The sequence below is a fragment of the Drosophila biarmipes genome, chromosome 2R (genome assembly GCF_025231255.1).
Source record: "Drosophila biarmipes strain raj3 chromosome 2R, RU_DBia_V1.1, whole genome shotgun sequence".
Classification (NCBI taxonomy): domain Eukaryota; kingdom Metazoa; phylum Arthropoda; class Insecta; order Diptera; family Drosophilidae; genus Drosophila; species Drosophila biarmipes.
In genome coordinates, this window is record NC_066615.1 from 10,917,316 (window position 1) to 10,942,498 (window position 25,183).

General features: G+C 47.0%; 6 protein-coding genes across 6 annotated transcripts in view; 2 read left to right on the forward strand and 4 right to left on the reverse strand.

Annotated features, from left to right (window-relative positions):
- Nucleotides 1-1,531: 1,531 nt before the first annotated feature.
- On the forward strand, nucleotides 1,532-3,253 carry LOC108029923 (serine protease inhibitor 42Dd). Its single transcript, XM_017102418.3, has 4 exons — nucleotides 1,532-1,667; nucleotides 1,736-2,619; nucleotides 2,829-2,973; nucleotides 3,033-3,253. Exons 1-4 carry the CDS (start codon nucleotides 1,649-1,651, stop codon nucleotides 3,155-3,157), a joined length of 1,173 nt encoding a protein of 390 aa, XP_016957907.1. The 5' UTR covers nucleotides 1,532-1,648; the 3' UTR covers nucleotides 3,158-3,253.
- Nucleotides 3,126-3,591, reverse strand: LOC108029924 (uncharacterized). Its single transcript, XM_017102419.3, has 2 exons — nucleotides 3,376-3,591; nucleotides 3,126-3,317 (listed from the first exon to the last, which is right to left on the reverse strand). The coding sequence occupies exons 1-2, from the start codon at nucleotides 3,584-3,586 to the stop codon at nucleotides 3,247-3,249; spliced, it is 282 nt and encodes a 93-aa protein (XP_016957908.1). The 5' UTR covers nucleotides 3,587-3,591; the 3' UTR covers nucleotides 3,126-3,246.
- Nucleotides 3,592-4,695: 1,104 nt separating this feature from the next.
- The window catches only part of LOC108030045 (protein prickle), a 64,135-nt gene continuing 43,647 nt past the window's right edge, over nucleotides 4,696-25,183 (forward strand). Inside the window, exon 1 of the mRNA XM_017102620.3 lies at nucleotides 4,696-5,643. Within this exon, the coding sequence (XP_016958109.1) occupies nucleotides 5,606-5,643 (38 nt within the window). The 5' untranslated portion in view covers nucleotides 4,696-5,605. The remainder of the gene's footprint in view (nucleotides 5,644-25,183) is intronic.
- LOC108030044 (serine protease inhibitor 42Dd) lies at nucleotides 5,816-8,274 on the reverse strand. The gene is made up of 4 exons (XM_017102616.3): nucleotides 8,124-8,274; nucleotides 6,565-7,451; nucleotides 6,099-6,243; nucleotides 5,816-6,035 (listed from the first exon to the last, which is right to left on the reverse strand). The coding sequence occupies exons 1-4, from the start codon at nucleotides 8,149-8,151 to the stop codon at nucleotides 5,914-5,916; spliced, it is 1,182 nt and encodes a 393-aa protein (XP_016958105.1). The 5' UTR covers nucleotides 8,152-8,274; the 3' UTR covers nucleotides 5,816-5,913.
- LOC108030046 (serine protease inhibitor 42Dd) lies at nucleotides 8,340-10,462 on the reverse strand. Its single transcript, XM_017102621.3, has 3 exons — nucleotides 9,451-10,462; nucleotides 8,660-8,810; nucleotides 8,340-8,595 (listed from the first exon to the last, which is right to left on the reverse strand). The coding sequence occupies exons 1-3, from the start codon at nucleotides 10,405-10,407 to the stop codon at nucleotides 8,483-8,485; spliced, it is 1,221 nt and encodes a 406-aa protein (XP_016958110.1). The 5' UTR covers nucleotides 10,408-10,462; the 3' UTR covers nucleotides 8,340-8,482.
- On the reverse strand, nucleotides 11,721-13,561 carry LOC108030043 (alaserpin). Its single transcript, XM_017102615.3, has 3 exons — nucleotides 13,401-13,561; nucleotides 12,030-13,322; nucleotides 11,721-11,963 (listed from the first exon to the last, which is right to left on the reverse strand). The coding sequence occupies exons 1-3, from the start codon at nucleotides 13,414-13,416 to the stop codon at nucleotides 11,788-11,790; spliced, it is 1,485 nt and encodes a 494-aa protein (XP_016958104.1). The 5' UTR covers nucleotides 13,417-13,561; the 3' UTR covers nucleotides 11,721-11,787.

Genomic DNA, 25,183 nt, shown 5'->3' on the forward strand with positions numbered 1-25,183 from the left:
GACAATCGGGTCTCGAGCCCCCGTTCCCTGTCTTTGATGATAACAAATTGGCTATCGTCTGGGTCTTTGGGCCCTCACCTGAGCCCGCTGAGATTTCATTTCGATTGGGGTCTTCCGAGTTTCTTAAATTTCGTTAACTGTGTGCGTGTTGCCGTTAATTGGAATAAGGAGGTGGGGGGTGGCATCTCCAAGCCCGATAAACAATTTATGCGCAATGCTGTTTGTTTTCCCCGCTGCTTTTTGTTTATGGACGCATTATCTAAACAAATACGAAAATAACTCATTAAATGCAAAGGCCATAAAACGTGAACATTTTGGTTCGTGTTCGTAAACGAGAAATTAGAGTTAATGCAATCCCGATCTCAGGGCCCCATCCTCATCGCCCCATCCCAGCCCCTGCTCTGCGGCTCTGGGTCCAAGCATGCATGTAAATAATTTGACAGCAGAGTAAATCCCAAGGCGGCCACTCGAGGCGAGAGGTGGGCAACAAGTGCAAAAGGCGAAGCAACAAAAACTCAAGTGCACCGCCGGAGAGTTGGAGAAAGAGAGACCCGAGTTGGAGAAACTGACCGGGAGAATGCTCGATCGATCCCATCCCAGAGCCCGGAGAGACAGAGGGATTACCTGGCGTGGCTCTTCCCAGTATTGCCAGGCGCTCGGGTTAAGAACCCAATCCACCTTCAAGTTCCTTTCTTCTTTCTTTTTTCTACCCTATAACAGTGGGTATCTCTATTTCAGCCCATCTTTGTTTTTTGGGAAGATTCACTATGCAGATTCATCTAAAAAATACTTTATCTGACATCTAATTTTACAAAATCCAAAAAATGATTTATTTATGATACTGGCGTTTATAATATTATGTTTATAAGAGACTTTAAATGTTTCCAAAACAAAGACTTTCTTCAGAACTAACGAGTATACTTGAAGTGTACTTAAAGATATTTCTAGAAGGTACCTACGTTTAAGATCGTATTTTTCTGTGGAAAGATTTTTCATGCTGATAAAATAATATATCTTTAATAACCTTATCTATTAAAAAGTAAAAATGTTTTAGTCATAGATTTTATACATTTTTTATTCCTATAGATGGTAACATAACTAAGTCGTATGTTGGAACCTACTGTATAGCTGCCCAAAATGATATATCAAATGCACATCAAATTACTAGAACTCAGAAGATACTATAAAAGAATACTGTATCATAATAATATAAAGTCAGTTACTTTCAGTTACTACTTTAGGCTAAATTCTTGAAATCTTCTACTGAAAGATCATTACTAAAGGGTGTTCGATATGACTTTCATATGATATTTCAGGCTAAATTCGTGAAATCTTCTACTGAAAGATCATTACTAAGGGGTATTCGATATGACTTTCATATGATATTTCAGTCTAAGTTCGTTAAATCTTCTACTGAAAGATCATTACTAAAGGGTATTCGATTTGACATAAAGCCCTCCTTTCTCACTGCTTTTCTCTGTGCTGCTTGTAATGCAAAGCGCATCAGGCTCCGCCTCAGTCGCAGTCGCTGCCTCGGTCGGCGTTGTTCTTAGCTTGGCTTTGTCTTGATTCCTGGCCAGCCGGCGGCTATAAATGTCAGGTGGCAGGGCCGTTTCACTTTTAGTCTCGAGGTGTCGACGCAGGCGCAATGAACCACTGGCTAAGCAGTGAGCTCTCCACCCCAAAATCATTAAAAACCCCTCTTGAAAGCTAATATATTTTATTACTCTCCTAGCTATACTACTCGGGGTTTTGATCTCGCTGCCCTGTGGGCTTGGAAACACGATCAAGGAGCGGAACCTCTTCGCCACCGAACTCTTCCAGACCCTGGCCACGGATCGTCAGGATGAGAACGTGATCATCTCGCCGGTCTCCATCCAACTGGCGCTTGGCCTGGCCTACTACGGAGCGGAGGGCAGAACCGCCTCGGAGCTGCAGAAGACCCTTCACGCCTCCGCCAAGGAGAGCAAGGATGGGCTGGCCGAGAGCTATCACAACCTGCTCCACTCGTACATCAAGTCCAAGACGGTGCTGGAGATCGCCAACAAGGTGTACACGCGGGAGAAGCTCAAGGTGTCGGACCACTTCCGCGAGGTGGCCCAGAAGTACTTCGACTCCGAGGTGGAGCCGCTGGACTTCAGCCGCGAAACGGAGGCCGTGGAGCGTATCAACCGGTGGGTTAAGCAGCAGACGCAGGACAAGATTGAGCGGGTGGTGGACAGCCTGGAGCCGGACACCAATGTTGCCCTGGTCAACGCCATCTACTTCAAGGCCCGCTGGGCACGACCCTTCAACGACGAGGACACCCGGGACCGGGAGTTCTGGCTGAGCGACAGCCAGGCCATCCAGGTGCCCACCATGTTCGCCGACAACTGGTACTACTACGCCGAGTATCCGGAGCTGGACGCCAAGGCCATCGAGCTGTTCTTCGAGAACATCAACCTGACCATGTGGTTCATCCTGCCCAACGAGCGTTCCGGCCTTCAGGTTCTGGAGCAGCGGCTCAAGGGCGTGGACTTCAGCCTGCTCGAGGAGCGCTGGCAGTGGCAGAGTGTCTCCGTCTACCTGCCCAAGTTCAAGTTCGAGTTCGACACCGACCTCCGACCCACGCTGAACAAGGTGAGCGGGGTCTCTATAATGATATTCCAAGGGAAGATAAGATCTAAGAGGGTACGATTTGGGAGCCAAAGACTATTAGGAATTGAATTTAGAAGCCATTAAGAGGGAGAGTGGTCTCCCTTCTAACTTAAAGATTTTTGAATTTTAACTATATGTTTTATGGAAATTGGTTTGCTAATAGAATTCTCCCCTTACCCCCTATTTTTCAGATGGGAATCAGTGCCATGTTCTCGGATGCCGCCGACTTCAGCAACATTTTCCAGGACTCGCCCATCGGCACTCGCATCACCAAGGTGCAGCACAAGACCTTCATCGATGTGAACGAGATTGGCTGCGAGGCGGCCGGTGTCAGTTGTAAGTCAAACGGGTTCCCTAAGTTTCCAGAAGAAACTACCTTTTTCTGCCCCTTCCAGATGCTGCTGGAGTGCCCATGTCCCTGCCCCTGGACCCGAAGACCTTCGTGGCCGATCATCCGTTTGTCTTCATCATTCGCGATAAGCACGCTGTCTATTTCACCGGACATATTGTCAAGTTTTAATGATCACATCACCACACATTCACTCAGTATAAGCACTTTAAAATGTAATCATTGCATCATTCAATAAATGCGGCTGTATCCGCCAGAACTTAGAAATCCATGACCACGCATTTGTATCCCCGTACTGACTCGCACCTGCCCTCGTTCTTCACCAGGATCACTGAAAGCAACTCAAGTTAGTGAGAGGCATTGTACCAAAACATAAGCTAGGTCCTCACAGTGCTTATGATGCAACTGGCGGCCGCAATTGAAGACCATCAAGGCACAGTACTCCATTTCCAAGTGGCAACCGTTGAGGAAGGCGCAGACCAACTTGCCCTTGAATTGATCTGGACACGCCGCACACTGGGATTGAACCCAGGCCAGAGCTTTAGGTAGTTCCAGAGCAGCTAAAGCCGCAGCCAAGAACGTAAGCCAGCGGATATTCATTTCAGCTATCGAATGGGAAATGATTGTACACACTGGGCTCCTCTCTTCTATTGACAGGCGAATCGAATGCATTATTCGGGGCGAAAATCCAATTACTGGTGTATTCGGCAATCAGATATGCAAGTCACAAAAAACCTTTTAAGTACAGGGCGATATCTCATAATGTAAACTGTACCTTGGTGGTCTGTCAGCGCTTAAGCCAAAAATAAACATTGAGGTAAGAAACATATGAAACCGAATATTGTGGAAGACAATTGCAGTATTTAACTCGAAAACGACCAACAGAACGTGCGACCCCAAAATTAAGCAGAAAAAGTCGGAGAAAATAACCGAATATAATTGACGACAACTGCGTGCACCGTGGAACCTTACCTCTTTCCCTGGGTCTTGAGCGTGTAAGGGGTGACTTGAGCTTTCCATGTTTAAATGGTCTTAAAGATATATATCTTTTTCATTTTTTCCCTGAGTGTTGTAATGGCATAGTTACCTACACAGGATATGGGGATATTATTAGGTAGATAAAAGTTTCCTAGCTTCTATGCCTCAATACCTAACTTTTAAAGGCGCATACTCAAAATATACCAATTCTTAGTTCTGTTTCAAGTTAATTATGGTTTGTATTAAAATTCGACACCAGGTTATGTGTAAATAAATTATAATATAATCAGCATATAACAAATAGATTCTAGGTAGAGGCTGAGCACGATCGCATGACTACGCCCGGACGCTAGGATCTGGGATTAGCTAAATAAACTGTCAGTTCGCGGGTAAACAAGTTTGCCACTGCCCTCGGACTGGAAGGGGCAGCACTTGTGGCATTTGTTTTGAAAGCGCCTGCACCTCGGCCCAGCAGCATGCACCGTGCACCTGCTGCAAGTGTTCCCCCTTCGGGTTGGGCTCTTTAAAATTCCGCTCACAAGGCGCAGAAACAAAGAAAACTTGTCAGGCCGGGGGCAGGCGAGCAGTTCTAACAAAGGGACGAACAGTCGCGAAGTTTTGGGAGGGAGCGCAGCGGTCATTACAATTGCAGAAAGATATCTGCCGGATCGTATCTGAACCGCACCGAGCCGTACCCATTATTTTTAGATTACCGGTATTCGAGCGGAGAGCTGCCCGCGAGAGAGCGAAGAAAGAGCGCGCCAGCAGGGGAGTTCGGCGCATTTTGGAGTTCGTCTTTGGGGCCGATCGTCAATATCTTTCAGTCTGCTGCGCGCCTCGCACGTCTCAAGAACTCGCGGATGCGCGCATGCGCAAACGGATCCATCGGAACGAAACGAAACGGTTAGGAACGCAGCGCAACGAAACGACCGGAATCGGAACGGCAGGGATCATCGAGGCCCCCGCGTTTTTGCGTCTTTGCGTCTTGCGTCTTAGCGTTTCTGCGCTTATCAAGTGCCGGGGATCGGTGAACGGGAGTCCAGAAATCGGGCAGCTGTCGCGTGCAGCGCCTGGCGAAGGAGTTTCAGTTTGAGTTTGAGTTCCAAGTGCCTGCAGTGTCTGTGTGTTTTCCTAGAGCGGCCGGGAAATGTGCATCAATTATTTTAAATGGCCAGCCACCCCCCGAAATGTCCCCGGCCACATGCATAAATACAATTAGGCCAGATCGGGCCTGACCATAGCCAAAGTTTTTAATTCGGTGCGCGAACCAGTTTCCGCCGCTGCCGCAAGTATCGCAGATCGACAGGCACTCCGCAAAATTTCGCGATCGAGCGGGCCAAGAAATAATAAATACGCCTAAGCTCAAATTGTTGTCAGTTGGTTCGGCTTTTGTTGATTTATGTGCGCGATTAAAGGAAACAACCTCAGCGCGCAGCCAGCCGAGAAACCTCAGAATATAAGATAATAAATATAAATAATGCCAAAAGGCCGCGCCCCCGCCCCCTGCACCACCCCGCACCTGGCCAAGTGTCACCAGTGAAATACCTATGAATGCAAATCAAGCGAAAAACACAGGCAAAAGACAGCAGCTGATAGAACCCAAGCGATAAGAACCTCGGATATATCCTGCGCATCTCAAACATGGATAACCCAAATCAAATGCCCGTGGAGCTAGAAAGGTGAGTGTCAGCCCGGGCTTAAGTAAAACCAGAATTTATGGGCCCTCAGTTCTTGGGAAGACACACAGGACGTTCATAAGAGCTCATAATCAATGTTAATTTTTGCGGTTGGCATTCTAACATGTTTTAGAAATGTATCTTTTGTTTGAGAGTTCCCATAAATAAACCTGACTTGCATTGAGCATTTATTTTGCTTCAAATTAGGGGAGTATTTCACTGTTATAAACAAAATTATCAACTGAATAATAAACCCTGTTTCCCTGGTCGAGCTCAGACGTAGGCGTAGTTGGCGATGTGTCCAATGAAGGCGATCGAGTCCTTGTACTTGATGGCAAACACAAACGGGTGATCCGCCTCGAACTTCTTGGTGCGGGAGAAGAGGCCCTTCAGCACTGGTTTTTGGGGTTAAAGAAATTCATGCTTATGGATACCAGGATCACTATGTGGATACTTACATCCGGTTTCCAGGGGCTGCTCGAGTCCCGCTTCCGTAACCTCCACATTGGCCTTGTGCTCCACTGCGTTGATAAAATGGCTCACGAACATGCGGTACATGTTGCTGAAGTCTCCGTCCCTCGAGAACATAGTGTGGACACCCAGCTGATAGGAAAATTTAAAAAGATTTACTTTAAAAATCCAAACAAGCTTCATATGGATCATTGCATCTATTGGGATATGTAAAAACCTTTTAATAAAACCCATTAATTTGAATATTATTTGGAAATGAAGCCCTATCTTTTTTAGTAAACTTTTTATCTGTGGTTCCAAATCAAACTTTCAGAACTCAAATTAGTGTTGAATAAAATTGATTAGCAGTCAATCTCCCGAAAGCCTTAAGCAATGTAAATTAGCAAAGGAAAAAGTAAGCATTTGACAACCATCTGTTGAATATACCCAAACCCATTGAAGATTCCCACTCACCTTCTTGAAGGCTCCCTCCAAGCTCACACCAAAGGTGACGCTGAACTTGGGCAGCTGCACCTCCACCTTGTGCTGGCTCATGGCCCCGATCTCGGCCAGCAGATCCTTGCCGGACAGCGACTGCTGCAGGGATCTCAGTCCATCCTTGCGATTGGGCAGCAGCAGCAGCATGGAGAAGTCGGCGTTCTGGTAGGGCAGCTCCACGACCTTGGCGTCTAGGGAGTTGACCTCGGCGTAGTTGAAGTTCTGCAGCGTCCACATGGTGTCCACCTTGACGGACTGCCCGTTGCCGGTGCGGAAGGATCGCTTCTCGGTCTTGTCCAGCTTGAAGGACTTCTGCCAGGCGGCGGAGTAGGTGACGCCATTGACAATCACGCCCTCGGTGCGATCATTGAGCAGCTCGGAGCGCAGGATGTCTGTGATCTTGCCGTTGGTCTTGGTGGCCACCTCCCGGTTGATGCCGTCCGCAGTGCGCTTGTTGTACGGCGGGTGGAAGTCCAGCTTGTCGATGTTCGAGTCGAACTGCCGCCGGGCCACGTCCCGGAAGGAGCCCTTGTACTCCAGGTTCTCGTTGATGTAGATGTTGTTGGCCAGGCGGAAGTTGTTGTCGCGGGTCAGGGACTGCTGGTAGCTGCCGCTGCGCTGGCTCACCGCATCCGCATCCCCGGGCCCGAGCCGCAGGCCCTGCTGCAGCTCCGACGCCGTCTGACCCTTGGCCCCCACGAAGGCCAGCGCCATGGAGCTCTGGATGGTGGCCGGCGAGATGACCAGGTTCTCGTTCAGGTGATCTGCGCCCACGGCGTTGTACAGATCGGCGGCCAGCAAATTGCGATCGGCAGCGGCATCGTAGCCCAAGGTCTTGGACTGCGCCACTGACGCTAGGAGAACTGGAAGAGCCGAGGCGAAACATGGCATTAGTCGCAATTTGATTGCAGGCTCCGCTCGCGAAATGAGTGTACACTGGGAGAAAATTAAAGAGAGTATTTTTGGGCATAGATCTAAGTTCGCTATGTCACGTTAAGGTTATCATGTGTTACCTTTCAGAGAAAGGTACATTTTTAAGGTTAATTGTTCGGATAGCGAAATTCGTTTTCTCAATGTGAAGTTAACTTAAGGTTTTCACATGAGTCAGTTTCTATGTGTCGATTAATAAATTTAACTGCAACGTAGCATTTAGTTAAAAGTTTTCAGTCAGATAAGACCTAACTTGATATTGAGAAACTTTAATTACCCGAAAGTGAAATATAACTAAAATGACTAAGTTAACGTGACATTGAGAAATCCGCTGTGGTCAATTTTTATATAAAGCTCTTAATAACGAAACTTCCATTTTATTGTTTTCATTTTTAACTACATAGAAGTGGTAATAAATACCTCAACAACCCGGTCAATTAATCTGCCAACTTCTTTAGAACCAAAAAATGTTTATTTAATTTTTTCCAAATTCGGATAAGTTTTCTAAGCCATCACAAATAAAAATGATATTTCGATAGTAATATTACAAATTTAACCAATTTTCTCGCTGTGCATAAGCCAGATCGTTCTTAATTAGGGCTTACGTAATAGGCAGCTGATGATGACAGCCATGGTCGTCACATAAATTGTTGATGGGCGTCTCCTGCTCCGCTTGATTCGCACTTGAGACTTCTCGGAGCTCGTCGGAATGTGAACTGAAATCTCGGCGATCGCCGAGCGGCTTTAGAGGCTGCTCCAAGTCGGATTCAAACGTCGGAAACGTATGTAACTCTCGGGCCCCGAAAACAAAATACCGATCGTGTGTTTACAAATCATTTGTCACCTTTGGCTTGCCACGGGTGAATCTGTTTATTTGCCAGAGATTTGAGCGGGGCTGATAAGGCGATAGCCTCGCTTAGAGCTAGCATTGGAATCGAATATTGGGTAAGAGTAGGGGAAAGCCTCAGATGTCGACGATGTGGCCGGCCAGCAGCAGGGTTTTGTCATTGCCGATGGCGTAGAAGAACGGGTGATTGATGACCAGGGGCACGGCTCGTCGGAACAGATCCCCGAAGGCTGAAAGGCAGGGAAAACAGCGGGTTACAGGGCTTTCTGGCCACCGAGTGCCGATCTCACTTACAAAACGAATCGCCAGCATCGCCGCCCTCCTCCTGCAGCTCCAGGAGACCGCTCTGCACCACCGCTCCCAAAGGGGGAGCCGAGCTGGCCAGCAAGGAGCTGAAGACCTCGCTCAGCTGGACCTCCGATGTGAACAGTTTCGCCAGTCCCAACTGTAAGACACAACAAGTTGGGGACTTGAGTTTCGCATCCAAACAATGGTCACTTTTTTATCACCGACAATATTAAGTGGGCTGAGGTTAAGTATCTCAGTATCCCTATTAATTGAATGGCGTTTTTAGCCACATGACTTTGTGGTATCTTTGAAAATTAAAGAAATATAATAACCTTGGTATTATAATTTCTTCTCAGGATGAAACAAACATCCAATTTTTTTCAAAGCAGAGCTGTAGATACAGAGGTTTTCGTTCTTAAGTTTGACAATCCATAATTTAGGATTGTAGATTTTAAAGTTAAACGTTAAATTCAAAGCCATTCAAAACTATGTACATATGTTAATTGAATGGCGTTTTTAGCCACATGACTTTGTGGTATCTTTGAAAATTAAAGAAATATAATAACCTTGGTATTATAATTTCTTCTCAGGATGAAACAAACATCCAATTTTTTTCAAAGCAGAGCTGTAGATACAGAGGTTTTCGTTCTTAAGTTTGACAATCCATAATTTAGGATTGTAGATTTTAAAGTTAAACGTTAAATTCAAAGCCATTCAAAACTATGTACATATGTTAAAGTATTTTCCATAAAAACCTAGATTGATCACTGAAGAAAATGAAATAACTGTCAGCTCACCTCCTCGAGTGTTGTTTTCAGTGCAGAGTGGACCAGAATCCTTAACTTGGGCAGGGTGAGGGCCACCTTGCGCTCCTCGAGCTCTCTCCTCAGCTGCTGGAGATCGGACTGCGCCAGCTTCCTCTCCAGTTGGGCCAGGCCATCCGCCCGATTTGGAAACACAATGAGCATTCTCAGATCCGCGGTGGCGAAGGGCACCTCTATGAGCTGCGCATCCAGAGCGGGCATCTCGGCATATCTGTAGCGGTGCTGGCCAAACATGGCATCCACCAACCTGGGTCTGTTTCCTCCGGCGAAGAAGTTGATGGTCTGCGTCTCAGCGGGGTCGAAGGCCTGGGCCCAAGGGGCTTTGAAGGTTATACCCGAGACGTGTAGAAAGGGCGTGTTGTGCTCGGCCAGGGACTCCAGTTGCGAGGAGCTAACCAGTTCCCCCAGGCTGAAGTTGCTGCGGCTGAGAAAGGAGTAGTTGACGTCCTGGGCGGCACTCGCTGCACTTTCCCAGGACAACCGGTGGCAGCCAATTCCCATTCGCGAGGCCAGTTCCTCGAATTCATCGCGAAAGTTGAAGGTGAATCGCTGCTGTGCGTAAAACTCACTGAGCAATCTCAGGCGACAGCCAACCGCTGCCGTTTGTTTGAGGTCTGTTAAAAGACTCTGGATTTGCTGAACCGCTTCCTTGGGGCTATGTGCATGGGTTAGCTCCAGGGCCTGGCGGAGTTCCCTGCCCGAGTCCGGCGAGCTTTCCGCATAGAGCAGACTGAGTGCCGTCTGTATGAGCAAGGGGGAAACCACCAAATTTGCCTCTGGCCGGCTCAGTCCCAGCTTGGTGGTCAGGCGTAGGCCAAAGCGATGGTTCGACTGGACTGCCGACCTGGCCGGGAGCTCTCCGTCGACTGGAAACGGTGGAGCTATGGCCAGCCCCGCAAGCAGGCCGCAAAGTAGTCGCCAGTGGATCATGTTTGGGAAATGCCTAGCTTCGACTAATGTTAATGAGTGGCTACACACAACTAAACCACTTTCGAGCTCATTCATGAAAATTCAAATTATATTGAGACATTGAGGTCATTGATTGGAGAGCCCCAAGCCGAAGCTCGGCCCTGAAGGTCTTTGGTGATACGGAGCCGTCTAGCAGGCGGAGAGTTCCAAAATTCTCTGAGAGATTCGCAGAGAGGGCGAGCCGGAGATTCTATCCAGTTGCTTATCGCGCTCAGACGATTTTCAAGTTCGAATACTATCTGACTCTCAATTCGTCATTGCAACAGAAACACAGAAAAAAGTCAGTTTCCCTTTATAAACATTTCGCCTCTTCGGTTCCGAAAAAATATAATTTAACATTTGTTAAAGAATTCTATGTTAAAACACATTTCCAAATTACATTTATTTTGAAAAATTATAAATTTATTTAGAGTTCGGAACGATAATTAAATATTTTATACTATAAACAATCTATATTAGGACAACATATTTATATTTAAATTTAAATGGTATGGCATGAAAATACTTTGCATTATAAATGTCATCTATTATGATAATGATCTATCTTACATTGTTCGCTTACATTCGAACAATATTTGACGCGCTTGATGAAGTTTTATAATAAATTGAATGCTATATTATTTCCTGAAAAACCTTTTTATTTAAAAGGGTATTCCGAAAAACAGTATTACAATAAACCCTTTAAAGAACCAAATCTTGCAAAATTCTACTTGATAATGAATGTGTTTTAAAAGAAAATGTTGCCTAGACATGACAAATTTAATTTATAGCTCCCATTCCCTGCATTCCGTTCAATTTTAGTTGAGTGTACTCAACCTTGGTGAACGCTATTAATTATGCCCAGCTTTCAGCGGGTATTTCAATTACTCATCTCGTCTCTCGGTCTCACAGTCCTCCGCCCCGTTCCGCCCCCGCAGTGGCTTTCCCGGCAACCCATCCTCGAGTCAGATCTAGTGCGCATGAGGAAGTTTTGCTCATTTTGAAAAATGATTGAGAAATCCGCCTTTGATTTACGGCCGCGGACGCGGGGAGGACAGGAGGTCGGAGCTGAGGCTCCCAAACGGGTTTGCCAACTTACAGAAGCGGGCAAACCCATTCGCTGGAAATCCAGAATAGCCAGCAGCCCCGGCAAACAACTGGGAAAAGGCACAAGCGGTTCTCCCGCCACGGATGGGAATCGGCTTCTGAATCTGAATCGGAATAGGAATTGGAATCGGTGATGTGATGGAGGTCGCTTGGGTCTTATCAGTGCATCGAGGTTATCGCAGTGCGGGTTTCCATAAATACAGCGTTTACTTTATTGTTATTGTTTTGTACACAAATGCAGCGGCCCAAGGCCCTCTAGTTCCTGTTGTAGCCATCGGCCTTTGGTTCGCTTCTTGCGGTCATCGGCGTGGGATGCTCCACGTGACCCACGAAGAGCACGGAGTTGGGCGTGCGGATGGCGAAGACGAAGGGCCGTTTGGCGATGAACTCCTTGGGCTTCGGCGGCAGGGACAGTGGCACAAACTTGGCATCTGCAGGTAGAGAATATCGGGTATTAATTATAGGTCCGAGGTATCAAAAGCTCTGGGGCATCTTACAGGAAGCTGCCGAGGCCTCGGTTCCCGCCTCGCCCACATCGATGTAGGCCTTCTGCAGGATCTTGCTCACGCGCACCGGCTGGTTCAGCAGCTTGGTGACCTGCGAGCGGGGCGTGAACATCTGCTGGATGCCCAGCTGCCTCAGGGGCTCGGTCATGTCCTGCTCGAACTCGATCTGGAACTTGGGCAGGCGCACATGGACCGACTGGCGGCGCAGGCGGTGGGCGATCTGGTTGAGATCGTTCTCGGGACGGGACAGCAGATGCTCGAGATTGGCCAGCCCGTTGGGCTGGTTGGGCAGCAGGATCAGCATGCTGGTGGCACTGTCCTTGTAGGCCAGCTCCAGGGCGGTGGCGTCCAGCTCGGGCAGATCGGCCAGGCCGTACACATCGTCGTTGTACATCATGGCCACCGGCGAGGTCCTGCCGTCGGAGTGGTGGAAGTCGTAGGGCTGCGTGTCCATGATGGCGAACTCGTGCTCCCAGCGACCCTTGAAGTACACGGCGTTCACCAGGATGGCCTGCGTCTGGGGATCCACGTCATTGGGGCCAACCAACTCCCTGATCTTGCCCCTTGTGCTATCCGACACCCAGGCGTTGATCCTGGCCGCCGTGTCCTTGCCGTTTTGCACGTCCACGGGCTCGGTGGCGGCATTGAAATAGAACTTGGCATAGTCGTCGTAGCTCTTGTTGACTTCGCCCAGCTGCTGGTTGTAGTACGTCTTGGTGGCCACGGTCAGGTCGACTCCCTGGAGCTGCTCCTTGAGCTTGATCACCCGGCCAAAGTCCTGGGCCACGTCCAGGGCGCTCTGACTGAACTCGCCGGCCTGCTGCAGCTCGCGGGAGGTCTTGCCGGCCGAGGCCCCGTAGATCAGGGCCAGCAGGGAGTGCACGGAGAAGGGCGAGATGACCACGTTCCGCTGCCCCTGGGACTGCACGACCCTGCGGAATAGCTTGCCGCTGAAGCGGTCCATGTAGCTGAAGGCGGGCGGCGGACGATTGGGCGGCGGCGGCGGGGTGGTCGGCTCACGTTTGTTCATGACCACCTCCTCCACATAGTCTAGGGGTTGTAGCTCCTGGTTGTTTGGCGGGTTGTTCTGCGGGTTGTTCTGTGGGTTGTTCTGCGGGTTGTTCTGCAGGTTGTTCCGTTGATTGCTATTGGACAGCGAACGACTGCCCAGCTCCGGCTTATGGGCAAAGGTACGTATCTGTTGCTGCTGCTGTTGAAAGGAGCTGTATTCCTGGGCCAAGGTCTGAGAGGCCAAAAGGTAGCCCATTAGGAGGAGTGCAACTCCTGGAAGAACAGAAAAAACAAGGTCATGATGGAGTGCAATTCTCCGTAGCGGGTGTGTGCAATTCTTCTGAAACTCACTGGCTCTGCTCGCCATGCTTCTTATCTGCTGCTCCTGGCTGATCAGTTACTCAAATGAATGTATTCTTCCGATCCGTCGATCAGCTCGTTTTAAGCTGCGCTGCAAAACTGATTGTTGCGAAACCGATCACCAGCAGCTGGCGAGCGGAGTGCTGAGCCATAAGGCCGTAAGAAGAGAGAACCGGTCCAGAACCCGACTCAACTATGCTACGGAGCAGCGGGCGATAATCGAAGCGCCTCTCTTTTTTCAGCCGGGAAAAGCCCCGACGACTGCAATTACACCGAGAAAAACACACAATACGATATGGGTTGTATATAGTAGCGGGGCTCTTCCCTGCCTCTGGCATCCTAACCCCCCGATTCGCGTGGGCTGCCGTTCCAGTTGCAATTTCATTGCTGCGACCATGACTCACCCCATCGCAGCGTTCGGGCTTCGGCGGGGAAACCTGTTTAGTTTTCCGTTTATTTATAGATGCACTATCTCGGACTCTCCATCGACTCATAACTCCTGCATTTCCTGCTGACATTTCCATGCTGCCTGGCCAACCATTAGATAACTCCTCCGTTTGAATGCCCCACGCTCGGCCCGCTAGAACTAATTAAGTATTCCCCGCCGGCGGCAAAGAATCCCCAGATAAGACCCCACAGCCTCGGCTTCTCTGCATGCCTAATTATGTAAACCGAAATGCACACGAAATGCCTCTCATATCAGCACTTTTCCCCCGGCTCCTCCACGCCTCTTCCCCAATCTGGTTTACGGTGACCCAATTGCAGGCGGCCGAATGTGTAAACATAATTTACTTCAATTAGAGTGCGATGCCACGCCCCTCCTCCCGCTCCGCCGCCCCCGGGAAATTGGGCCACAGGCGGAGTGCATCGCTGATATGAGTGCGACGACGGCGGGAACGACTGCGAGTACCAGGCAAGAATGCAATCGATAAGTGGAGTGGAACCCCGGTGCGCAGGGGAGGAGCAGTGTTTGGGGAGCAGTCTAGTTAATTGCACTGCACCAGGTGGGTTCGAGTCAGTACGTCCATTCCAAGCGATTCCGACCGATTCCGACCCATTCAACTCTCGCGCGTGTTTGCTCCAACTGATATGACGTCTGGTGTTTTGCCCGATCAAACAAAGGCTGGCCTCCGACTTATCGCAGGGGTTACGGAGGTGTCTCCACTCTCCACTGCGATTCGATCTAGCCTTATGAATGGCGGTAGTTTCTAGTTGGGGAACTTCCCCAGTTTGGTTTCAGAACCTCTTTTAATTATCAGCGCAGGGTTCACACTTTTTAAACAATGAAAAACAACGCATGAGAGACTAAGACTGCCTATGAATAAGCTACATTAAGAAATAATTAAGAAAGAAATAATAGATTTCAAAGGGTTTAGGTCGGCCAGATTAGAAAGTGAAGGTTTAACAGAATCTAAATTTACATTTAAAATTGTAATGACTTCTCAGTGCCTTTCAGTAAGATTACCCTGATTACCTGATTAAAACTGTGTGTGTAAAAGCCCATCTTAAACTTATTTAAATGTATAATTGAAAATAATCGTGTTATAAAGCTTAATCCATTTTCTCATGGGTAACACACCTAATGGAAATAATTAACTTAATTAACTTATACAAAATGCATGTGGGTGTGAAATAGTTTATCACAAATACTTGATAATTTAAGCATGATCTTTATGGTATTGTTGTATCACATTAAATAAAGATATATTCCTCTTTATAAAATCAGAAATAGAACAACCGATGCATATTTTGGGAGCAAGATTGAATAATATGAATAGCACCTTATTGTTTTGAGAACACAAATAAATTCTGCAAACCTAAAGATTCTCTCATATTTTTACACCCTTGCAGGGGGTATAATGATTTCAGTCAGAAGTTTGCAACGTCCGGCTGTCCGTCCTTCTGTCGTCCGTTTCTACGCAAGCTAGTCTCTCAGTTTCAAAGCTATCGGGCTGAAACTTTCCCAAAAGTCTTCCTTCTATTGCAGGTAGTATACATCTTATAGCTCCCATAAGAACTATCGGATAATTGGTGAGAAATAATGTGAAGCAAATTATAGCTTTGGGGTTTTTTGATATATTATCTTATAATATTGGGAATATAAATTTGTATATTTTTAAGAATTTCGAAATCAATTTAATAAAATTATTGTTTATTTTTTATAACTGCAAGGGTATACAAACTTCGGCTTGCCGAAGTTAACTTCTGTTCTTGTTAGGAAGTTTTTCTGTTGCCAAGTGTTGGGCTTTAAAAAAAAACTGATACATTGGTCGATGGTTATTAGAAGGGTGACATAAGACGAGAAAAATGATAATTTTATAATGCTACAATATGCCCTTAAGAAGCGATTATATTAGATGAACAAGTAGGCAATGTTAGACTATATATGATCCCCATGAAAGTGACCCTATCACTTGTACTTCCGAGACTATCCTACCCAATTTGCTGCAATTACTTGGCCAATTAGCCAGCCACCCCCGCACCCCAGACCGCAGCTGGCGACAGAAACCGCATGGAAATATGGCAAGTTGTCACCGGAGTGTTGCCTCAATTAGCGGCAACATGTTGCTGGCGGCGACCACAAGAGCAGCTCGCAGCTGACTTTGGTTTCAATCCATTAATTTGCGTGTTGACGCAGAGTCGGCTGGCCATTAACCGGGGGTTAGATGGGTCGGGGTGATGGGCGCTGAAGTGCAGCGGAGGTGGCCAATGAGGAGCGATTGCCGTCCGTTGGCGGCACTTACAGCAGAATCGCATTAAATTACACCTCGGCCGCACGATTTGTCCGATTTGCATATAATTATGGCGAATAAATCATAAAGCCGCGGCTCTGGCCATCACAATATTTGCACATGCAATTTGCATGTGTTGCTCTGCAACTGCTGCAGCATGTGGCTAACGAGCTGAGCGAAGAACTCGGATGGGATTCCCCGCATCCGGAGCAGCATCAATTAAAGCGACATGGAGGAAACTTATAATTTTCATGCGGCCTAATCATAGTCGGCATTCTTCTGGCCAGTGCCTTTCCCTTCCTTTCCATGCATTTAGCAGCGTTTAAAGAAATTGCCAGCCCACCAACTCCCCCTTTTCTTCTTTATTGCATAGCTTTCACTGAAAGAAATGCCATTGCATCATGAGTTCATGTAATAATATATTTGTTTATGAAAATCCATTTTATTTTTTTAAAATTTGTCCGCTATTTGCTTTGAGGTTTTTAATGTACCATGTCTCTGTCCCTACTGTATACCCAATATATTTTGTATAACCACATATTTATTTTCTCTGTACCCCGAAGAATGGACAGCATCCGTGGCTGAAGTTTCGGGGGCGGGGTAATCGCTGTTTAAATTTGTACTTCGTGATGCAATCATTCTGAATGTCAGAGAGACCCCAGAGACCGGGCTGCATACCTGCCCCTCCCCTCCACTCCCACTCGTATGTTAGGCGCCATAATGGGCTAACACACACATACACACCGCGGAACTGGCTAACACACACGCGAAGCCACCCACACTTCTGCAGGCAGCTGAGGTCAGCAGCCAGCAGTTGTTTTTGGCCATTGTTCGAGCTCCTTTTTGGGTTGGGCCTGCACTCTGCGTGTTCTCTATTGATCTAAATTTGCTGCTTGGAAATTGTGGCTCCTTTCGACGGATTTTCTGGCCGCTTATCGCCGGCATTCCGCTGGCACTGTAACTGGCATTTGCATTCGGCCAATACCTCCGATTCGCCCATTCCCCCGGCCAATTGCTGCAATTTCCTTATATATTTTAGCCCGGCTAATGAGCCGAAATCTTTGGCTCGGCCATCTTGGCTGGCGGGCCTCGGTCCGCCGTTAAAATTGTAATCAGTTAACGCTTAATTGGGGTCGCACCACGCCCCTTCTTGGCCATGCAATGGGAATACAATGGGGAATGGGGAATGGGCACCGGCTTTGGGGAATCAGAAACACAGATCAGCCGGAAGAACCGCTAAGCTAACTGCCAACCACTATGGCACTTTGTTTTATTCGATGTTTTTACTACTTGACTTGCCAATACATCAAAAGAAGCGGGGGAAAATCGCGGGGATGGGCAGCGGAACCCTTTCATTAGAGGAAAAACTAAAGCGGGCATCGCCAACGAGAAAATAATGATGAATTGCGGTATTATCGCACGGTAATACGCCGCGAAGGAGGCCCAGAACCACATAGGAAACGGGAAACTGGAGCACTTGCGCACGAACAGGGCCAGGGCAAGAAAGTTGGAAAGTCAGGGAGTCAGGGGGCAGGGGATCAGGGGATCAGGGGATCAGGGGAACCAGGGAATCGGACCGAACCTGGCCCAGGCCCAAGACAAATATGTAATTGGCCGGGCCGCCAGACACGAAGGTGCGCTGGTATCACGTACTCCTCGGCTTCACAGAGTCAAGCTCAAAATGCATCGACACGATGATTTATTTGCATTGCAAAATCCAAGAACATCGCACTGCGGAGAAAATGGTGCTCCATTTTGGAAAAATATATATTTTATACACCGTGTTCTCCACCTAGTAGAAAGCCTGTTGCCAACATAGGCTTAAGCCCACTCAGATTTGGTTTAGTGTGCAGCATCGAAACTTATAGATTTTTAAGGTAAATTATTTCTAGACTGTATATTTTATTGTTACTTCCACAAAAAGTACATATAAAGAGTAACAAAAAGTAGTTGCCTCTTATATCAATTACTAACTATTTACATAATTCGTATGACTGACGAATAGGCATGTCGACTTGATATGGCTTATAAAGGGAATTTTGGTTTCAAAGGCTTTTATTATTATTTCATTCAATTATCAGAGAATTTAAACTTCCTTTCCAATGTTTACCGATCAATGAACATATATTTAAAAGCTGTATCTAGCACTTAAACGCAGTTAAGTTATAAAATTTCGTTTAATTTTGGTAAAAGCTATCTGGAAAATTGCGTCTTAATGGCACCTCTGTAAATATGTGAGGACAGAACCTCCTCCCATTTTTCCCAGTGCTGGTGTAGAGAGGAAAATCCAACACGTAGCCATGGCCAATTTCCCGAACAACTTAATTGAATCGGGCTGTGGGGTGGTGCCGTGCAACGCTACGTATACGCAATTTCAGCTCGTCCTCCGCCGGCTGGCAGTCTCATTTGCATTTCGCATTCTGCACGCACAGCCAGCAGTCCCATAGATCGACCTTAGATGAATAAAGAACTCGTGCTTAATTCCCTTCTGTGGGCTCAGCACCGACACACCCAGGCTGGGCTTTCGAGGCCAGTCCGCCTTCAACTTTAGCATTTCGCCAGAGAGCCCGGGCCAAGATATTCATTCCCGTTTCGCAATTAAAGTTGGACTCGTCGAGTCCGCCGAGTGCAACGCCCAAGAAAAGCCTCTCCGGCCTGTGGATCCACCCAAGACAATTGCATTTGACATTTAGGCAGCTGGCTAGGAAACCAATTTAAAAGCGTCAGGGATTTGAGCCTGGTCTCGGCCGCTTCGCTTTTGTTTCGGTTTGCTTTCTGCCATAATCCAGCCCAGACCCGATCGCTCTCCGCCTCTGGAGCCGCACCTTTGTCGGCCTGTCAGACTGGAAAACTGGCCAAGAGCACTCGCCAAACCGTTTTGACAATTTACCACCAACTCGGTCGCGGTCCCAGCCTCAGACTCAAGCTCAAACTTAAACTCGGAATCAAACCATCAGTGGAAGTCGAAGTCGAAGTCGGATTCGCATTCGGACGTCTGACCATTTGTATAATTGGCATCTCTAATTTTTTGCTGGGGTCTCCCAGCAGTGACTTATTATGGAGCTGCTAGCTGCTAGCTGCTAGATGGCAGTTGGTAGCTGCAAAATTCACGATCAGCGAGCGGTTCTTGCAGCGTGAGTAATCGGAAAGCCGAGCGCGTTGCATAAACATCAAAAAAAGGCGCAAGAGCAGAGGAAAAATAAGAAAGATACGAAAAAATAGGAAAAATTGTGTACAATAATGAAACTGGTTTGTGGTTTTCGGTTTTGGGGCCGCTCTAAGAATTACACGCACACAGGCAACACTGGCGATCAGCATGGGCCAGTGTTGCCATAATGCTTGTCATAAATTCTCCAAATTACCCAACACGTCGCGCTCTTGGCTTTGCCTGATTGCAAATTGTGTGACAGCGGGGTCCGCGGAACGTAAATTGAATTTATGCACTCGCCCTCGGTCCATGGTTGGCCGCAGGATTAATTGTCCGGGCAGCCGGGCTTTTGTCTCAGTGCATCCGTCAATCAAACGGCCGCTCTCCGTCCCCTTCTCCCTCGCCAACCGACCATTGACAATCGAAGTTGATTCCATAACATGATCTCCAATTGACGGCAATTGGAGGCTTCTAGCCGGGCCCCTTGCGGTCGGTGCACTGAACCCATCTGGGATCGCGGTCGGGATCGGCGATCTCCACGGACGGATCTCGGAGCTCAAATCGAGCTGGTTCCGCATTCCGCCCCTTGGGGCAATCAAAAGTTTGATTTGTGTCGGATTTTCATGTTGCGCCTATGTGCTATGCATTTGGATCATTAATATCACATAAATAATTCTTTATGGCCATTCCCCTTGGTCGTTAAAAGTAATAAGAGTTCTATGGCTCGAGAGTGGGGAATGCAGAGGAAATACTAATTTTATTGGCCGTGCTCAGCGAGAAATTAACAATAAACTAGTTTCAAAGCAATTTAAAAATATTATAGGAATTTCATGGCAGCCTAATAGAAATATCAGTATCATTTAATAAACGAAGAACTCCAAGGAATGTTTGGAAAAAACCGATTCGTTCAATAAATAAACATCTATTTTACGGTCAGGAAACGAAAATAACAGACTTTTAAGATTTTATTTTTTATATTTTACTCAGAAGAAGCTTTACTAGTAAAAATCCAAGCTTTTTCGTTGTTATTTTATTCTAAATTATGATTAAAAACCCAATGTCAGATTAATCAAAAAGGTCGCATAACACGAAACCATAATAAGACTCTCTTTCCTTCTTCTTATTTTTTATGTAGATTACTTCGTCTTAGTTCGATTCATTACTCAGCTAATTTTATGTGGAATTCCCATGACATTTATTATCAATTTAACGGAAATTACAAATTTAAAACATAGCCTAGACGACTATAGCAATCAATATTATGTGAAATAATGAATTCTTTCTGGCTTATAAATCCTACAAATATTTCTAGTTTCTTCTCTTCCTATATACTATCTTAGCGAGTCAAGAAATGGCTAATTGCAAATGCCAAAGTTCCTCCTGCGAATACACTGATCTATTACCTTTGGTGGGTGCATGTGTGGGGCCCGCAAAAGTTTTTATTGGGTGTGTTTCGTTTGCCCCAGAGCGCGAAGAACTTGTTGTAAATGGTTTCTAAACTCAACTTTATGGCCAACATTTTGTAAACTTTATTTCTCGTTGTCCACTCGGAAGGCACTTTGAGTTTTTCGCCGAAGTTGCTGGTGTCGTTAAGGTTGTTGGCCACGTTGTTGTAGGCAACCCGGGCTCCTCACTTTGAGTTGCTGCCAAGGCCCACGCGCCTTCAAGAGCGGCGTCTGAAGGCCTGCTCTTTACATTCTGTTACCGTTCGCCCGGTCTTTGGCCGGCACTCGATTATATGTGTATCCCTCAGATTTATCCGTCTGAATTCGTGCGCATTACGCACATTTGCGTAACAGATTCAAGTGCGCGATATGGAGGGTCTCGAGTGCGGGGCGAACTCATCGAGGGAGAGCCAGGTTGAACAACAAAATGATGAAAACAAGAAACTGTTTTCGAATAAAAAGCCTGCTCCGCGCTGTCGTTGTACTTGGGAGCATTACGCAGCAATACAAGTTTTCAAGTGCTCACCGAAAGCGAAAAAAGAAACACGAACTCCATAACTCTGAAACTGAAATATTTTCTGTTTCGTATTTGATTTGATGTTGGCGCGTAATGAGCTGGCAGAAGTTTTGGGCTGGGGCCGAGAAACCAGTTTCCCCCGGGCGTACCATTTTTTCCAATTTAAAAATTAACTGTGCTTTGATTAATACTCGATTATACCCAGCACTGCATGTGTCCATAGATTACGGAGGTTCCTCGGCCGGCTGCTCCTCTAATGGGCTAAACGGGCCGGGAAAGTGGTGATGGAAGGTCCAGGATGACAGCCACAAATTGCAGGAGTTTTTGTGTAATTTATGAGCAGCTTTATCGGCTAATTGGCCTAATTACGCTGCAGTTGGCTGGGAGGACAACATAAATTGCAGCTGGGCCGCCCGGAGAAGCGGCAATTCACACTTCCGCGATTGTGCCTGGATTGCAGCGACTCGCAATGGCAACTTCAACGGCGAACAACAAAGGCAGGCGGCTTCGACAGTCGACAGTTTGAGAGTCGAGAGTCAAGAGTCGCCAGTCGCAAGTCGCAAGTCGCAAGTTGCAAGTTGCTAGTTGCAAGACGCCGGCTCAAGAATCGAGTGCAGGGAATGGCACCCAGAGCCGGCGGAGACGGCAGCATCAGCCTGGCCTGCAGTATGTCTGCTGCCAACATCGTGACTAATTACATGCGACATAAAATGAAAGAAACGGCCCAAAGTTCGTTGGGCCCGCGCGGCGGGGGGATCTGAGCAGCCAGGTCGTATACGTAATTGAAGAAAAAGTATCTTAGTATTTGGAAATTGGCAAACAACAGCAGGAGCAGCGGTAATTGGCAGGAAAAGGCCGCAGAAACGGTGGCACTGGCAGTTGCAGTTGCAACCACATCGGTGGCACAGTAACTTGACAATTCAATAAAACCTGCAGCCGACAAGAGTAATAATCAGCTTTGCGCCGCGATCCGTTGTGTAATTTGATTTGAGCAATGTCAAAACCTAAGCCAGCTAATTGAAAGTCGCCTTTCTTTTTTCGTCTGTGTTTTTGAAGCCAGCTCGTTAAATCTGCATCTGCCGTCGAGTTGGGAAACAATTTATTTACGAGCATTTTAGGAGCTGGCCACGAAGCACAGAAGAAACGGCAACTGTTCTTCGGGTTCTGATTTCAGATTTCTGGTTTCTGGACGCTGTTCGCCTCTCGAACGCCCACTGGCATGCCACCGCCATCTGCTGAGGCTGCATTTTCAGTTGCCACACGAAAATAGCGCAAAGTAGTGCATCAATAAACAATAACAATGCTCCTTTGCTGCCGCGGCTGCTACTTCTGCTGCCGTGCTGCAAAGAAAACAGGAAAAGTTGCGGCAGAGCTGCGGCAGAAGTAGATCTGGTGGCTGGCCACATGTGCGGATGTTGCAATTGCTGCCGCTGGCTAGCAGCAGCCTGTCAATAAAAAACAGAAAACAGAGATCGGCCGAGAGGAAAATAAATGAAAAATCAAAAAAAGCAAAAAGCAAGAGCAAAAAGCATGCTGAAAGCAAAGTGCGGCGGTGGCGGTGGAAAATAAAACATGTGCAAGTTGCAGTGGCCCGCGGTTAAGTGAAAGAAATCGCTGCCAATAGCGGAAATATTAGCGTTTACCCGATCATTGGAGGGGCCCAGATGAGGTGGGGAAAACTCAAAGGAAAGCCTCTCGCCCCGAAAAAGACAATGTGTTTATTATTGCCTTTGGCCGCGGGCAGATCAGGCCGCAGATACGTACGTTTGAAGGGGGTGCGCTATAATGGCGTTGAAATCATGTAGAATATGGAAAGTACTTTCATGTAGAGCACTGGCGACGAGGTCGGGTAATATGTTTATCAAACTGGATTTTCTGGTTTCTCGCTCTGGAAACTATAACAAGATCGACTAGATTAGATTCGCATCGCAATCAATTAAGTTCTCGGTGTTTTTAGAGCTGTTAAACTGAAAATATGTTTAATTTTTAAACATCATACTCCAATCCTAAGATATCAGAACAAAGGAACTCTACAAGGAGCATTCCAACATCTACTAGACATCCGCTTGCTCTTCCAGCACTTGACTTCCTAACTCGATTCTCTTCCCCAAGGACAACCCGGAATGCCAATGCCTGAAGAGTGCTCGATTACATGTCACCCCTAAACAGAGCGAATCAATGCCAGCCTGGCCCTAATCCAATTGTCGCTGAAAGGGCCGAGACCCAGGCCCAAACAACGATTTTTGGCAACTCGGTGCTCGGCAACATCAAATGCCTTGACATGGCATCCAAACAACAACCCAAACCGATTGTGTTAAATCAAATGAAGCATAATTTTGACTCAATTTATGGGATAGTGTGTGGGGAACTGCAGGCAGTTTTCCCCAGTTAACTTCGCCGGTCCCAACGGATCGCTTAGCCTGTCATTCCGTCACCGAAACCACCCACTCCCGGCCCCAGAATCCGAGAGGGTTGCTGCTGCCTGCTGACTTTGATGAGAGCGGACAGGACGGACGAGTGCCTGGGGCCCATCATATTTCTATTAATGACTTGCATATTTATGAACCCAAATTCGGAACTCGCAGCCCCCACCATAGCACTTGGCCGGAACCGAGCCCATTCCGAGTGCCCGGCGGGCACTGCTTGGAAGTCGAAATGAGTGCAAATAAGCTGATTTAAATAATAAACAAACACGCAGGCAAACACAAATAGGCATCAAATGTATTCCTAGTCTGTTTGAGTTTTGGTCTTGGCCGCTAGCGATGGCTCGCCCAAACATATATGTATTTTTAGTACACCGCCCCAAGTCGAGAACGTTTAACCGGAATTTTTACATGGCTTCCCATTTCGAAATGCTCATCTTGCGTTTCCAGCTACTTTGATGTGGTTCCCTGGCCACGGATTTCGTCAACATGTGGCTCCGTCCAACGAGGCGTGGAAGGTATTTAAATAAGCAGCCACACGACTGGGTCTCGGAAGTTGCCAAACAATATGCTCCACATTTGCATATGCCCATCCGACTGCTTTTCCTCTTTTGGCAATGGGTGTAACGACCCAGAGATGGCCAAAAAAGAGTGCAGTAGTTACTCTCAAGTGCTCGGCGTTTTGCCCCGACTTTATGAGCGCTTCTGTGCGGGCCCATCAACTCGGCGTTCCCACCACTCCGGACAGGGCCTAATGCGAGGCAGACACAACAATGCCGTATCAAAGTCACAGCGACAACTAATAGCGCTCCCGTAATGAAGTGTTAGGAAATATCAGACAACCCGCTAATGAAATGCTCAGACCAGGAACCACAAAGCACTACAGGTACTAGTGGAAATTGTAATTGAGCTGGTTCCTATGGCCCTGATTTCGGGTCTACCTCGTAGGCTCTTTTTGGTAATGATGGGAAACAACAGCGGTGAGATAGTGTCATTTGGGAAAGTGAACTTGGAGATTGGGCATCGCGGAACCTCTTACAGAATTTCTTAAGTGGGTTGTCAAAACATCTCTATTTAGAAATTATATACTTCATTATGTTTAAATAACTTCCCATTTAGAAAACATATTTGCGTATTATACAGGTATCCCAAAGAGGTGGTCATGATGAAACATTTTTCAGGATAAATAACAATAATAATATCTTCATGTATTATGAGTTTTAATTTATAACTATAGTTGATTATTTTGAAATATATTTTGTGTAATGCAAGTAACTGAAGGAGTTTGCCATGATACTATCTTAAGTTAGTTACCAAAGAACGGTGCTATAACTCGTCGAGCAAGACCCGCAAACAGGCTTATTTCATTTCCCAGCACATCCGATCGATTTCCAGCGCACCGATCCCAAAATTAAAGTTTGCAGCGGCACAAGGCCCTGCCAAAGTTGGTTAGACACCCCCGAAAATAGTCACGGACCGTTGTAAACCTGTCTAGCAAATGGAATTAGG